The sequence below is a fragment of the Neolamprologus multifasciatus genome, chromosome 20 (assembly GCF_963576455.1).
Source record: "Neolamprologus multifasciatus chromosome 20, fNeoMul1.2, whole genome shotgun sequence".
Lineage (NCBI taxonomy): Eukaryota > Metazoa > Chordata > Actinopteri > Cichliformes > Cichlidae > Neolamprologus > Neolamprologus multifasciatus.
The window spans coordinates 3,957,032-3,971,515 of NC_140458.1; the positions used below are offsets into that span (position 1 = coordinate 3,957,032).

At 42.7% G+C, this 14,484-nt stretch overlaps 2 protein-coding genes and 1 long non-coding RNA gene across 5 annotated transcripts in view; 2 read left to right on the forward strand and 1 right to left on the reverse strand.

Moving 5' to 3' along the window:
• irak1 (interleukin-1 receptor-associated kinase 1) lies at window positions 1-12,384 on the forward strand. Of its 2 annotated transcripts, none has more exons than XM_085145228.1 (15): window positions 1-343; window positions 2,950-3,117; window positions 5,294-5,449; window positions 5,539-5,612; window positions 5,733-5,903; window positions 7,308-7,372; window positions 7,485-7,596; window positions 8,047-8,168; window positions 9,347-9,551; window positions 10,350-10,418; window positions 10,584-10,671; window positions 10,762-10,856; window positions 11,134-11,758; window positions 11,869-11,967; window positions 12,058-12,384. In XM_085145228.1, exons 1-15 carry the CDS (start codon window positions 232-234, stop codon window positions 12,135-12,137), a joined length of 2,241 nt encoding a protein of 746 aa, XP_085001354.1. In that variant the 5' UTR covers window positions 1-231; the 3' UTR covers window positions 12,138-12,384. The 2 variants fall into 2 exon arrangements, with proteins under 2 accessions (XP_085001354.1, XP_085001353.1); XM_085145227.1 differs by having other exon boundaries at window positions 2-343; window positions 5,727-5,903.
• LOC146494131 (uncharacterized) overlaps window positions 9,323-14,484 on the reverse strand; it is an 8,095-nt gene continuing 2,933 nt past the window's right edge. The window contains exon 2 of the long non-coding RNA XR_014871445.1: window positions 9,323-14,259. This is a non-coding gene — a long non-coding RNA (uncharacterized LOC146494131). The remainder of the gene's footprint in view (window positions 14,260-14,484) is intronic.
• hcfc1b (host cell factor C1b) overlaps window positions 13,088-14,484 on the forward strand; it is a 22,581-nt gene continuing 21,184 nt past the window's right edge. Inside the window, exon 1 of one of the 2 annotated variants that reach the window (XM_085145223.1) lies at window positions 13,088-13,272. The gene's annotated coding sequence lies outside the window, so the exon portion shown is untranslated. The remainder of the gene's footprint in view (window positions 13,273-14,484) is intronic. The other variant, XM_085145224.1, reaches the window with a different exon arrangement.

The following is a 14,484-nucleotide window of genomic DNA, read 5'->3' on the forward strand; positions in this document are numbered from 1 at the left end:
GGAGCGGAAGCAGCTAGCTTGTTTTAGGCGGAAGCGCTGAAAGACTCAAACCTGTAGTTTGAAAGAGTTTTTGAAGTGGTTGAACAGGTTCGTTCCGGGCGGTTCTGATGTGATCCAGGTCCTTGTGTGAATCTGATACCCTACAGACCACCCAGAGTTCCCCGCGGTGGCCGCTGTCATCGGTTAGCCTATTAGCTTCAGCGTGGACTAACTTGTAGGAGTTAGGTAAAGATGTCGGGAGGAGACCCGAGGGCCGTATTGTACTACAACCTGCCCGCCTCCGTTGACTGTGAGTTCTGCCGCATCATGGACGGGCTGTCAAACCAGGACTGGACCCGCTTTGGTGAGTCAGAACCCGAACTTTGGCTCAGAGCTAAAGGCCAGCAGCTTGGGGTAGGAGGGACGGTGGAGTCCACCGTTAATTGGGTGTTTCACCAAAATAAACTCGAGCGTGTTTATTCTGTGTAACAACTTTAACTGCTGCCATGTGAAATCACTACAGAAAATGAGAATTAAACAAGCTGTGAGAGCCTCAGCTGTGACCCATCCTTCTCAGTCTGCCCTCAGGTACAGGGCTTACCTGTCCCAACTATTTTCACATAGTTGTAAAATATATAATAAAAGATTGCTTCAGCGTGAGTGTCAGCTGAGATTAAATCAGGTACAGTTTTCTTCCGATATTAGGTCACATTTTGACTACAGTTAGCCTAAATATAGATAAATTCACCGGTGGCTGTTTTGAGGAAGTCTCTGGTTGACGTTATCTGTAAGTGCACTTGGTTAATATTGTGTAAATACGGAGCACAAGAATGTGACAGAAACTGAAATGCCTGTGTGTTCTGACACATAATGAAATGTGATTAGAAACAGTTTGAAGTTTCTCAAAAAAATCCAGAAGTTTTCTGTTTTACTGTAAACTCTCTTAACTAAGGTTGTGCAGGGTTTATTTGACTAAAAATTAGGTAGAGCTCTGTTATGTTGGTGTACTATATTGAGTTCAGGTGACTTGAAAATCTTAAGTTTTCTTCGAATGAAATACACTTTTAAAGTTTTACATTGTATAAGCAGCATTTGGCGATGGTGGGGAGGAAGACCTCTGGCAGTTTCTCTTCTACTTAAATAGAAGTTTTACAGAAAAACGACAAAATTAAATTAAAGCATTAGAGAACATTCACAGCTGTCAAAGTGGAACACTGAAAAGAAATACTAGAGCAGTTAGAGTTGGCAGAAAAGATGATTTAAAAAAGATTTAGATGTAGATCTGTATACAGATGATGGAGCCAGGCATTGTGATGTTATTTTGAAGCCTCACCTTTAGTGTTTTGGTCACCTGCACCTTTTCTCTGATATCACCATCAGTTCCAATTTGCATCACCCTCGCAGCCATCAAAGGCAACTACTTGTGATCCCCGAGACATCGCGCCTTATCCTGGTCAATATAAGCCACAAAGTTTAAAATGGTAAATGGCCTGTGTTTGTATAGCGCTTTATTTAGTCCCTAAGGACCCCAAAGCGCTTTACACGTTCAGTCATCCACCCATTCACACACACATTCACACACTGGTGATGGCAGCTACATTGTAGCCACAGCCACCCTGGGGCGCACTGACAGAGGCGAGACTGCCGGACACTGGCACCACCGGGCCCTCTGACCACCACCAGTAGGCAACGGGTAAAGTGTCTTGCCCAAGGACACAACGACCGAGTCCGAGCCGGTGCTCGAACCGGCAACCTTCCGATTACAGGACGAACTGACAACTCTTGAGCCACGCTCGCCCCTAAGGAAAATCAGTTTTTGATACTCGTTTTTTGTTTTAACCGTGAAGGTTGGCTTGTTGTAGCTGTCAAAAAAGAGACAAAGTACCACTAATGTGGGCTGTACTAGCTCATATTTTTTGCTGTTGCTGGTAATTTTATTAGCAAATAATAATCATTTGTTTACTGTTTACTGTAAACAAATTTATTTACAGTAAACATTACTGTAAATACTGTAAACAAATGTATTTGTTTACAGTAACAAAAAGGAGCTGGAGGGGAAAATGGACTCTGCACAGACAGACACTGTTAGTGATTGAGGGCAAGGGGAGGCAGAACAAGCAGAACAAGCACTTCTTTGAAATGAAATGAAACCAGTTGTTAGAACAATAAATTGCCATCGCCCATGCTTTTCCTGTTTGCTCCTTTGGTCTATGTTGGGTTTTTTTGCACTTCTTCCTCCTTGTGGTAAACTCTGGTCATTTTTTTTTCCGAGCTGAAAAGCATCGGGCCCAGTTGTTGTGTATCCCACCCACATCAGGTGATGGAGTTGTGGTTTTTGGCGGACAGCACGTGCGTTGATTATGTCTTTGAAATCTTTCAGACGAACTCTAATGCAACACTGCAGATGAAGCACGAGTCACAAGTGTTAACCAACAGAAAAAGATGTTAAAATAAATAAATAAGGGCAAATGTTGCACGCTGAATAAGATCACATGCCTCAACATACAGTATGTGAGGTTCCATAAGTATTTGGAGTAATTTTTTTCTGTATTTTTGTGTTCTCGCTTCTGTACACTACCACGGTGAAATTTTAAAACGATCATCAAGATGTGATTCTGGTGCAGACTTTCAGCTTTAATTCGAGCGCTTTTAAAAAAGAACTGCGCTAGCTTTCTGGCGCTAGCTTTCTTTCATTATTATGTCGACAAACACAAATAAAGCTGTTAGAGAGACAGCAATCGGCATAACAGAATGGATGTACTGCCAACACCAGAAGGCCTGAAAGATCACAGAGGACAGCTAAAGTGTCAAAAAATTATCTTATTGTTATTAGTGAGTTATCTTATCTTGTATTTTATATCTGTGATTGTTTATAGCGAGCTAGTGTTTGTCCTCTGAAGTCTGAGTGTCTGTAAAATCAGTTTACTTCATATTTCTGCAGTTTTTGATCGTACTGTTTCTGTCTCACAGCCTCTGGGATGCTGATGGATCAGAACGACGTGCGATTGGCTGAGAGGCAGGAAAGGCGGACCCACTGGGTGATGGTCAAATGCTCGAACAGGAACATTCGAGTCGGAGAGCTGATCGACCTGCTGGAGGATCTGCAGCTGTTACGCCCCCGTGATGTCATCTTGAACTGTGAGTTTACCTCCAAACACTAATGACCTTTGACCCTGAGGGATTAATGTTAATGCCACGGTGCACAAACTGGCTGCAGTTCAGCCGCGGTGCTTGTGAGATGGCCCTCGATGAACAGGAGTCAATTAATAATTATTTACACCTGCATCTAGAAAAAAAGACCATATATTAAAAATTCTTAAATATATTTGTTCCCAAGTGTCTTTTAAAAAGGAAAATAAGGTTTTAAAATGTGTTGGATTTCACAGATATATGCTGTAGGTGTTTACAGCTGATCACAACCAACATAGGGTGCTTTGTTTTGTGAATGTTGTTGGGTTTGCTCAGAGTTGTTGTCCTTTAGTTATCACTTCATCTTGAATATGCTGCCTGTGGTTACCCTCATGCTTGACTTTGTTCACTCATAAGTTGATACTTAACAAATTAAACTACTTTTGTAGTTGTAGCTTTAAAAAAGTGTCTATCAGTTGGGGGAGAATTTCAGAATAATATTCCTTAACATAAACCAACAAGACTTTGAATACCTCATCATCTACAGTACATACTGTCATCACAAGATTTAGAGAAGCTGTAGAAGTCTCTGTGTGCAAGAGAAAAGGCTGAAAATGAATATTGGATACTGTGATCTTTGGGCCCTCAGGAGGCACAGCATTAAAAACAGGCACGATTCTGTCATGGAAATCGGTGCATGGAGTCGGGAACACTTCCAAAAATTACTGTCTGTCAAGATACTCCCAGATTTACGAGCACCTTAGTCCAACAAATACGGCAATAACGACGGCCCGCTTGCATGTTCTACAAAAAAATGTGCTTTGTTGTGTATCTGACGGACAAACACCAAACCAGTTCCACATCACTGAAGTTGCACCATTTTTACAAACCAATTCTGGTTCATCCGTTTCACTCAACAATCGGCCATGTGCGTATGAAAACAAAGCACTGCGCATGCGCGTTTGACCCATATTCTATCGCGATATTTCATTTTCTTATCGTTGCCTAACATTGTACCGGTATTACCGTGAACGGTATGATATGGCCCAGCCCTATATGGAAGTACATCAGTGGCTATAGAAGTGCTAGCCTTCACATCTGGAAAGGCGGCATCAGTGCTCCCACCTAGATGTCGTCTTTTTCATGTTTCTGCAAGACTGCAAAGATAAGAATAAACTTGCCTCTTATCTTTGTGTAGTCATACCACATTAGATATTAATCTTGGACAAACGGTGCTAAACAAAGCAGCATTCGAGGAACTGTTTCTCTTTGTTTCCTTTGCCTTTCATGGTAGTTTTTATCAGTTTCTTAATCTTAGACTCCAAACCAGGCTGTCATCTCATATCTAATCAAACTTTCAAGTACTGAATTACAAAAATTACCCATAACTACAGAGCTCACTTCAAACAGCCTGAGTCTACAAACACAGTGGAGTCTTTGAGCTAATTTTTCACATTTAAAAATCAACGTATTCTTCACCATTAAAGAATTTGTCCATATAGATACTCAAGTACTTATATGTGCTCTATTGTACAGACATCAATTGCCACTGGGTCGTGTGCACATATACCCTTAGGGTCAAATAGCATTTTTTTTTCAGTTTTATCACTATTCAAAATGAGACGATCACGGTTACATCACACTTTGAAATCACTGATATCCCTGTGGGATAAAGACGGGCGGTCACCTGCATGTAGGATATAATATAATAATAACGGGGTTATCAAATTCTGTGATGAGAATTTGATAACCCCATAATTAGTCCAGTTACCTCAACAGCCAGTAGTATACAAGGTGAAAAGGAGAGGGGAACTCGCGGAGATTGAATTGTTTAACTTGTTGTGACCGGCTAGACAAAAGGGATAAAAACCAATTTATAATTAAGGTTTTTCTAAATTTAAGAGTTTTTGGACTGTGGGTGTGGACGAACAATCAAATGCAGATAGAATCTGATCATAAGCTTTTGAATCTTCTGAATGCTTGCTTATTAAAAGAGTGACACTTAGCACAGCATCCTCAGTGCTGTACCCCTCCCTGTACGCATATTGAAGATGTCTCTGGTTTGATCACATTCTCTTAAAACACTTCATCACTATACGTTAGTGCAACGTGCCTGAAGTCCATGTTTTCAGTAGAACCTTTTGTATAGGACTGACTTTTTCTCATTCTGTCTCTCTGTCTGCAGGGGTGAGAAGTCTGGACCTTTACCCCTATGTTCCTGCTCCTGCTCCTGCTCGTCATCTTCCTTCTTTATCTCCTTTTTCTGACTCTCAGTTTGTCCCCCCTCCCAAAAAGCCTGGGGCCACACCCATACAGGACACCTGTAGGCTGCGCTCAATAGGTAACACAAGCATAAACAGACATTTACGTATGTCCAGTCGGCTTGTTCTGTGACACTGATGATGTCACTACTTTATTCTGTAAATAAAGGAAGACGAAGTCCATTACCCAGACCTGCATCGCCCCCCCCGGGGCTACTCTCTGAAGTGCAACAACGTCACCAGGTCTCTCTCTCACACACGCATACTTGCACACGCATTACACAAGGTTTGTTCAACAATCAATACAAACACATCACTACAACAAAGCACGATGATGGTGGTGATGTCATCCCCCAGCCCCAGGTGATGGTGGCGGTGAGCAGCAGCATCCGAGTGATGCGCTTGTCATATGAAGAGGTGTATGCTGGGACAAATGGGTTCTCCCCCTGCCTGCAGATAGGGGAGGGGGGGTTTGGAGTCGTGTACAGAGCGACTCTGAAGGACATGAAGTGCGCCGTCAAGAAATTCAAAGAGGTCAGCCAATCACGATGCAGTTCAGTCTTGAGGGGTTTTCAGACAGCGAGCGGTTTTCAGGCAGCAACAGGACTGGTACAGAAAAACTCTGCTTACAGTTTACGCTGCAGTTACAGTAAATGTATTCACGATCCCAACCGTCCGATTATTTCTGCGCTCGAGCTAGAAAGTTAAAACTGTCGGGCACCAAAGAAATGACAGGAAACGAGATGAAATACAAAAAAGTCAGAAATGGTGTTGCACACTTTTATTTTGAGGAAAGGGCCCTTTAAGTCTTTATGTAACCAGAGGAGTCGCCACCTGCAGGCCATTAACAATGAAGTTTAAGCAACACAAAAGTTGGAAATAGATCAAAAAGGCTGTGCAGGCTTTTGTTTTGGCTTGTCACAGCTACAGACCCTATAAAAGATGAATGTAGCCTCCAGGCCATTGGTTAGTCAAGTCCCCATGACGACACCTCTAGCTAATCGTTTTAATGAGTGAGTAGTTGTTAGCCAATTAGAGTATATTTTTGATTCTTTATTTTACAAAATGATCTTCATGTTTTATTCAGTCTCACCTGGAACTAGTGACTGAGTCAAAAATGTTAAGACGAAAGGTCACAGAGCAGAAGAGTCGCCCCCTGCTGGCTGTTAGAAGGCCGGTTTAGGTAACTTCTACATTTGGTTGACTTTTTAGACCGACCTGGAAGTCCCGCGATGCTGGTCGGGTCGGGTGGTTCCCTTCTAAACCCGTCTCCACACAAAATATGAGCTTCAATTTTAGCTTCTGGGTCTAAAAAGTGAAGCCATCGTAGAGGTGCCTTAAACCTGCATCATTTTTAAAGGCCACCAGGGAGCGACTGCTGCTGTTGAACAAAAAACTCTGTCAGGACCATAGTCGACACTTTACTGCTGATGTTATCATCTCAGCTTCTCGTTTCAGTCACACTTAATGAAAAATTCAGTCCATTTTGTACATTTGGGTCATTCTAAGTGTGAGAGAGGACTTTCCAGGAAATGCTCATTGCTCATCAACATGTGTGTGACAGTGAGTGTGCACATCCTGTTTCAAAACACCATCATGGTGTCAGCAAAATGGCTCATCTCGAGGGTTCAACGGACTTCACAATCCGATGGGTGCTGTCACGGTAGCTGCCAACATCTTTCACGTACAGTCTATGGGTTTGTCACAGGCAGATTTTTAAAAACGGCTGTGATTTTCGAGGTTTTTGCTGCCATGGAAACGGAGACAAAATTAGTCTGAACGAGTCTTTTGGCTCTTTTTAGAAAAGTTAAAAGATAAACATCGACTGATAATTAGAGAGGGGTCGACCGCTCACTGTCTGAATCAGCCTTCTCATTGGTCCATTTTACTGCCAGGAAGTAGATTGTGATTGGTCAGAATTGCTGCTGTTGTTGACAGGACGGTCTGCTGGACTGGGCTCTGCTGAAGAAGAGCTTCCAGACTGAAGTGGAGCAACTGTCAAGGTGGGTGAAGTTCCTCAGTGAGATTCAGCAGATTTCATCTGTTCTGATTAAAGTCACATGGTTGTTATTGTGTGTGTGTGTGTGTGTGTGTGCGTGTGTGTGTCCTCCTCAGATTCAGACATCGCAACATTGTGGATCTTTTAGGGTTCAGTGACGGAGGAGGTTCATTGTGTCTGATTTACAGCTACATGGAGAACAGATCTCTGGAGGACCAGCTGCACAACGTAACACATACACAGATGCACACAGCTCAGATAACTCCAGGGTTTTCCCAGGACTCGGGTGCTTTCTGGGTGTCATAGGTGGTCATTGCTGGGTCTTTTCAGTGTTGGCTTTTGCCATTATCCTTGCAATATTACCGAAAGAAAGCTGGCAACACTGAAACCTGATACACCCAGTGTATCGGCCTTCATCTGTTGCTCCAAGTAGATGTGAATAAAAGATTGTGATATACAAATAAATAAGATCCACTGATGGGAAGTGATTATAAATATGAAAGGCTTGGTGTGGTAATGGTGGTGTTTATTAATCACCGTTACCTCTTCATGTGCATTCTCCATGATGCTCTGTAGAAACACTCCTGCACCCGAGTTTCAGTGCTTGGGGAAAACCCTGCACACTACATCATTTACAATTTGTTTTGGAGGGTTGTGTTATTTCCGTGTGTGTTTCAGGAGTGTGCGGTGCTCTCGTGGCCTCAGAGAGTCAGTGTTGTTAAAGACGCATCAGAAGCTCTGCAGTTTCTCCACTGCCGCCCTGAAGGCGAAAAGCCGCTGATCCACGGAGACGTGAAAAGGTGACCTTCACCCTGGAGCTCTTCAGTGTATTTATGAATCCATATGTGTTAAATGGATCAAAGTGAACAGCTGTATTACAGTCTTTAGGATTACTTTTATTTGACATGAGTCACTGAAACGTGCAGAAAGCAGAAGCTATACTGGATTGTTTCCTGCAGGAAGAGAGAAATGACTGGACATGATGAGTAACTCGTGGACACGATGAGTAACTAATTTGAAAGTGAGAAATATTATTTCTGCTTATAGGTCATAAATTCCCTTTTTCAAATTCCAGCCTTGATGATGAATTTATTTTTATTTATGTTATTGAATTGGAAGATGCGCTAGTACCTATATAGCACTTTTCTCACTGAGCAGTCGAAGCACTTTTTACTACGAGCTACAGTCTTGCTCGGTCATACACATTCATAAAGTGCTGTATTCTACGCCTGCAACATTTGCACTGCAGGACCAGGGATTGAACCACCGTGTGCGACCCGCTCTGTCTGCTGAGACCGAGCCTGCTCCATTTGTTTTCAGATTTTTTCATGATTATCCTTTTTTATATGACGAATGCAGGAACAGTATGAAAGATGAGCTTTTTGTAGTGCAGGACGTTGCAATGTCACCACAGCAGACCAACGTTCACCCTGTAGTCTGTTCTCTTCTAACTTCTCACATTTTTCCTCTAGTCAAGGAAAAGTGATCAGGAAGATAAATATTTATGGTGTCCTTTGTCATTCAGCCAAACGCAACAAAGAGAGGAAGAAGCGCCTCTTCTTCCTCTTCTGCTATCTGGAGGTCGCCATCATTTTTGTTTTCCTCTGAATTGTGTGTAAAACACGTCAGCGTAGGCAGACCGTCGGGTAACGTTTCAGTTGAAATTCACGCCTTCATTTCACAGTTCATACAAAGGTCACAGGAAAAAAACATCAAGACGAAGTTTCCGTTGAAGAAGTAATGAAATGATTTGCATGAAGTGTATTTACCGCCACATCTACTCATTTATCACAGTTGATGTGGTCCACCTGGTTATAAGGCTGAGTGATGTCAAAAAGTCATCTGTTGGTTTTTTGTTTTGTTTTTTAAAGTCTGTTAGTGCGAGTATTTGCACTATGGCGACGCACTGGCAACAACAGCCTCTGCTTTCATCTGGTGTGTTAACCCGAACTCCTTTTGTTTATCTGTTTCTCTCCAGCTCCAACATTTTGTTGGACAGTCACATGACGGCGAAGCTTTCAGACTTCGGTCTGGCTCGGTTTGTACCCACCGGCACCTCGGCAGCTAGCACGACATCCGTGGGTAAAACGACAACAGTGAGAGGAACGCTGGCTTATCTGCCGGAGGAATACGTGAGAGGAGGAGAGCTGGGACCCAAACTGGACGTTTACAGCTTCGGAGTGGTGAGATGTCGCAGGGCCTCATGGGAAACGAAGTCTGTTAGTTTAAGAGGAACTTTTAGCACAGTATGGGAGGACTCTGTGTATTCATATATTCCTAATTATAAAAGTATTTCTGCTTTTCCAATAACGGTTTGTAGTTTGGTACAGAAACAGGCCCGTTTCTATTATGAGAACAGTGGAAAATTGTGTGAAACGTATGTTTTTAATATTATAGGACTTTATTTTTAATGCAGTTAATTCCTAATCACTATGATGTGATGTTTCGATGTGAACCGTGGCTAACCGTTGAGGAGTAGCAAGATTTACAGCTGCAGGCCTCAATTTTGATTGTTCCTCTAGAAAATATTTTAAACACCACAAAAGATGTAAACAAGAAGTTGTAGATTTTGAAACCGAAGCACAGAAGTAAAAAAAAAAGTACCTGGAAACAGAAAGACTTTGTACTAAGTATGACGGCGTTATCGTTTGATCTGTAATACTAGTATACTGTGAAGCATAATTTGCACCCTAAGCTTCAAGCTTCTCCATAAAAATGTTTGAAAAGCATAATTAAATACACTAAAACATCAGCCATTAAACCATAAAAAATATCATAAACATAATCATTTGTAGGTGGTTTTGTTTATAAAATAAGCAACAACCATCTATTAGTTAGAGAAACCTCTTTGTCAGTTGTAGGTAAGTTATAGAGTTAGCAACAGGAAATATCCTGTTTTAGGAACTGATGTGAAACTGAACATTTTTATTCTGAGACCAGAAAACAGAAGAGAAACACAGTGGTGCGTTTGTGTGTTTCAGGTGCTGCTCGAGGTGCTGACTGGACGTCGAGCTCTGGAGAAAGATGGGATGTGTGGAGAGAGATACCTGGTAATAGCACACACCTGCTCACACAGTTGGTTTGCAGATCAGGTTGTTTTGAATCTGAAGCTTTGGAAAATGGCAGAATTCTTCCAAACCCGGCTGGTGTGTTTCCTTGCCGGTAACCTGGTCTGTTTGAGTCGGACTCACCCTGGTTTTGATTCTGGTTTGCAGAAGGACCTGGTGGAGGACATCAAGGAAGGTCCAGGTGGCTCAACTGAAGCAGTTTGGAGGAAGCATCTTGACAAACGGCTGATTTCCGGTCAGTGTTGGAGCTAAGACCACAGTCCCTGTCCTTGTTGTGCCTGCTCCATGTCCTTCCTGTTACCTGTTGTGTTCACTTTCGTTGCAGGGGGCACTGCTGAGCTTACTGGTAGCCTGCAACTGGCGGATCTGGCCTGCAGGTGTCTGGCAAAACTCAGGAAGAAGAGACCGGTAATGAAAGATGTAAGAGCCAGCCGCACTCACTTGGTTTCCTCTTAAACAGTTTTGTTAATCTGGACTTTGTCAGATGTAGTTTCAGTCTCCCCAGACCTCCTCAGATGTAGTTTCAGTGGTTGCAGACTTCTTCAGATGCATATCCTGTCAGTTCAGACTGGTTGTGGTGCAATTTAATTTAATCTGGACTTCTGTGACTGCTGCTTAGAGCACTCTGGAGTTCCTCAGGGCTCCTGTTCGGATCCTCCTGTTTTTCACCTCAGTGTGTTGTTTTGTTTTTTCATAGGTGTGTGCATCTCTTGAGGACGTATGTAAAATGGTGAGGGAGCCTCCCTACCAGTCCTTCCCCAGACCTCCCCGCTCTCTGGACTCTAATATACAACAGCTTTCCAAAGAGCTGAGTAAACTGGGACCACTGGAGGACACCTACCAAGTGTCACAGTCAACCAAATTTTCTTCCTCTCCCTCTTTGTTCACCCTCGCCACTCCTGACCCACTTCACTCATCATCATCTCTTCCCCCGTCATCCATTTTCCCTCCTGTGTCTTCCTGTTCATTCGCTGGTCCGTGTGAAACCGACGAGAGTCGAGGTTTCTCCCAGTACGACCTTCGCTCTCAGCTGAGATCAAACGGGACCAGCTGCAGGTCTTTATCTCCTTCCACCAAAGCCCAGTATCGCAGTCCAGCTAGGCTCACAGAGGTTGAGTGCAACCAGCCTTCGGTGCCCACTGAGGACCAGTACAATTTCCCTCCCCAGCCCAATAGCACCAGTTTGAGTATAGCACCCGGAGCACTGAGAGGGGCCCCAGCAGGACCAGAGACTAGAGGGCAAACCACGGCAGGGGCCACTGCAAGGCTCTACGGCTTCTCTCCTGCAGGGTCCCTGAAGTCAACATCTCCAGAGCCTTCAAGTATGTGAGCAACTCATTAAAGGCCCACACCTTAGTTTCTTCAGACATTATTGAACACCTGTCCTAAACTTTTCTGAAACTGAAACTAGATCCATTTCCTGTTTGTTCAGTTCAGATAAATTCCAGCAAACAGCGACTCCTGGAGAAGAAAGCTCAGTACGAGGAAGGAAGGATTCGTACTCCTGAGCTGCTGTCGTCTGAAAACATCTGTATGTAAACCACACTCAAGAGTTTTTATGATACCTGTTGGTTTTGTTTGTTTTTGGTTCACTCATTGTGTTTCTCCTGTGTCTGATCAGATGAAGAGAAGAGTCTTGGGGGCATCAGAGGACCGGAGGAGAGCGATGAGCTGGATTATCTTCCCACTAAACACAAGTGACTGCGGTTATCTATTATGGACACAAAGCAGAGGACCAAAGATGGACAGTTTCTGGAGTGCAGCTGTGGATTTCATCATCACTAATGTTACAGAAAAAACTGTAGAGCTGCTGGTGTGTCACATTTCAGACTGCTGGTGAATCTGGGTTTCATAGATTTCTCCAGCTGTGCATTTACCAAAAAACATCACTGGGTTCAAACCAAGTGATGCTCATGTCAGCGTAACGCAACATTCCTGTTATTTTCATCTAACTGAAATTATTTATTCATTAGTCTGTAATAATTTTAAAATTCACATGGAAATATTTTAATATTTGTAATTGTGTCTGAAAACACGGTACATGCTATATGCTTTGAATGCTGCAGAGTTTGAGACGATGTTTTATGTTATTGAGCGCCAACAAAAACCTGCATCGGATTGATGGCTGTTGTTGTTCAAAGAGCAAGACAAAGGTAACATCAGAACGATGTCACAAGTTCTGCATTTTGAAAACTTTATTATCGGCGGAGCCAGAAGATGTCATATGTGGACAGGAGGGTGAAATGTTATCAGGTACTGCTAGCTGGCTTTGATGGCAAACTGCATCTATACACTGTACAGGTGGAACACCGAGACACCGCTACCTGTGAAATACAATATTAAATTTTCAGTCACCAAAACTGAAGCACGGAGAAAATATAATCAGATGACAACATTTTTGATTTGGAGCAGCCGCTAAACATGTTTAGGTCTATTTCTTGTAAAATTGGGCATTTTAACATCGGACCTTTTTTACTAAGCAACTATATAACACTGAAAATAATTATTGTTAATTAACTGGTTTTACTAGTTCTTCACTTGAGACAGTTTATAAAAATAGTTTGGCTGATTTAATTAATTTAATTAAACAAGTTTTTAAAACCCAGTTTTGTTCATTTATTTTAGATTGCTTTAATGACATTTAGTTTCCATTTCTACTGAAAGACTGTAGCTGTGTGTTTGTGTATGTCCTGAGGGGTGCGCTATTGCGCCGTGAAGTTGGGGAGGAAATGGCGTCTCTTTGAACGGCATGTCGAAGATGAAGATGAGCGTTTGAAGCTACGGAAAGATTGTTCTGAGTTCAGTCTGACTGTACACGACAGAATCCGCAAAGTGAGTAAGTACTCCAGACCGGACCGGGCAGGACCGGGTCGAATGGTACTCGCGACTTTTCAGCCTGTTTGAGCGGTTAACGGTACTGCCGCCATGTTTGTTGAGGGAAGGGACGTCAGTGCTAACAGCCGTTAGCATAACCAGCTACTTATTTAATGCAAGCTCGTTGTTGAGCTACATTAACCGTTCCAGAGCTACTCAAGCCCGCGGGCCAAAGAATCATTTTTAACAGGAAGTTTGGTGAAAGCTCCATCAGTTAACCACTATTAAATTAGCAGATGCTAATCATTAATGAAGCTTCTGTGCTAGCTAAGCTATCCGTCGGCTACCTGCAGCTCTTTGTGGTAATATGAGCTAATGTTGGACGCTATCTGATACAGCGATGATAATCTTTGGTTAGCACGAGAACGGTCTGCTAACAGCACATTAATAAAGTAGACTAGCATTAGCAACCCTGCAGAATTGCTAACGTCTGCTTTTACGCTCCGTTTCCGGATCAGAATGGGCAGATAGCCCGCCGGCTTCCCGTAGAGAGAAAATGGTTTTGTTTTGGTTAGGTGGACAAATACTTGTTTCACCCAGGAGATCTAAAATGTCTCATAGAACAGCTCCTAAACGTTTTGATTTCTCTCCAGGTTTAATTTACAGTTGTGATAAAGAAGATACGAAAGAAATAAAACATTATACAAGTTAGCCGGTTAGCTTTGTGAGTGCATGCTAACAGCTTTAGCCTAGCGGTGGGTTTTAGCATTAGCTAGCAAATAGCTGTGGCGCTGGATTCCACTTATGTTGTCATGAATGTTACTGAGCAGCAAATAAAAGTGCAGCCAGGTGCGTCGGTTACCTGCCGAGCTAACCGGAAGCGGAGAACAGCAGGTGTACCGGAGCTTTTAATTGTTCCGACGTGAAACAGCCCGTGTAAGGTTTCAATGGGAGTTCAGCTTGCTGTGTTTGGATTGTCCACTTGGTCACAGCAAGCATTTCCATGTTTCTGAAACAAACAGCAGAGCATTAGCAGGACCGATTTTAGGACACGGTGAAAACAACGATACTGATGTTGTTAAAGTATATGTGTCCAAAAAATAAATATCTAAAATACAAATCTGTGTGAAGAATTCCAGCTTTACAAGCTCAGCTGTAAATTTTACACTATAGTAATGTAAAAAATTCTCTATGAAGTTAAATGTAATAGATGCAGGACATAATACATGTGTGT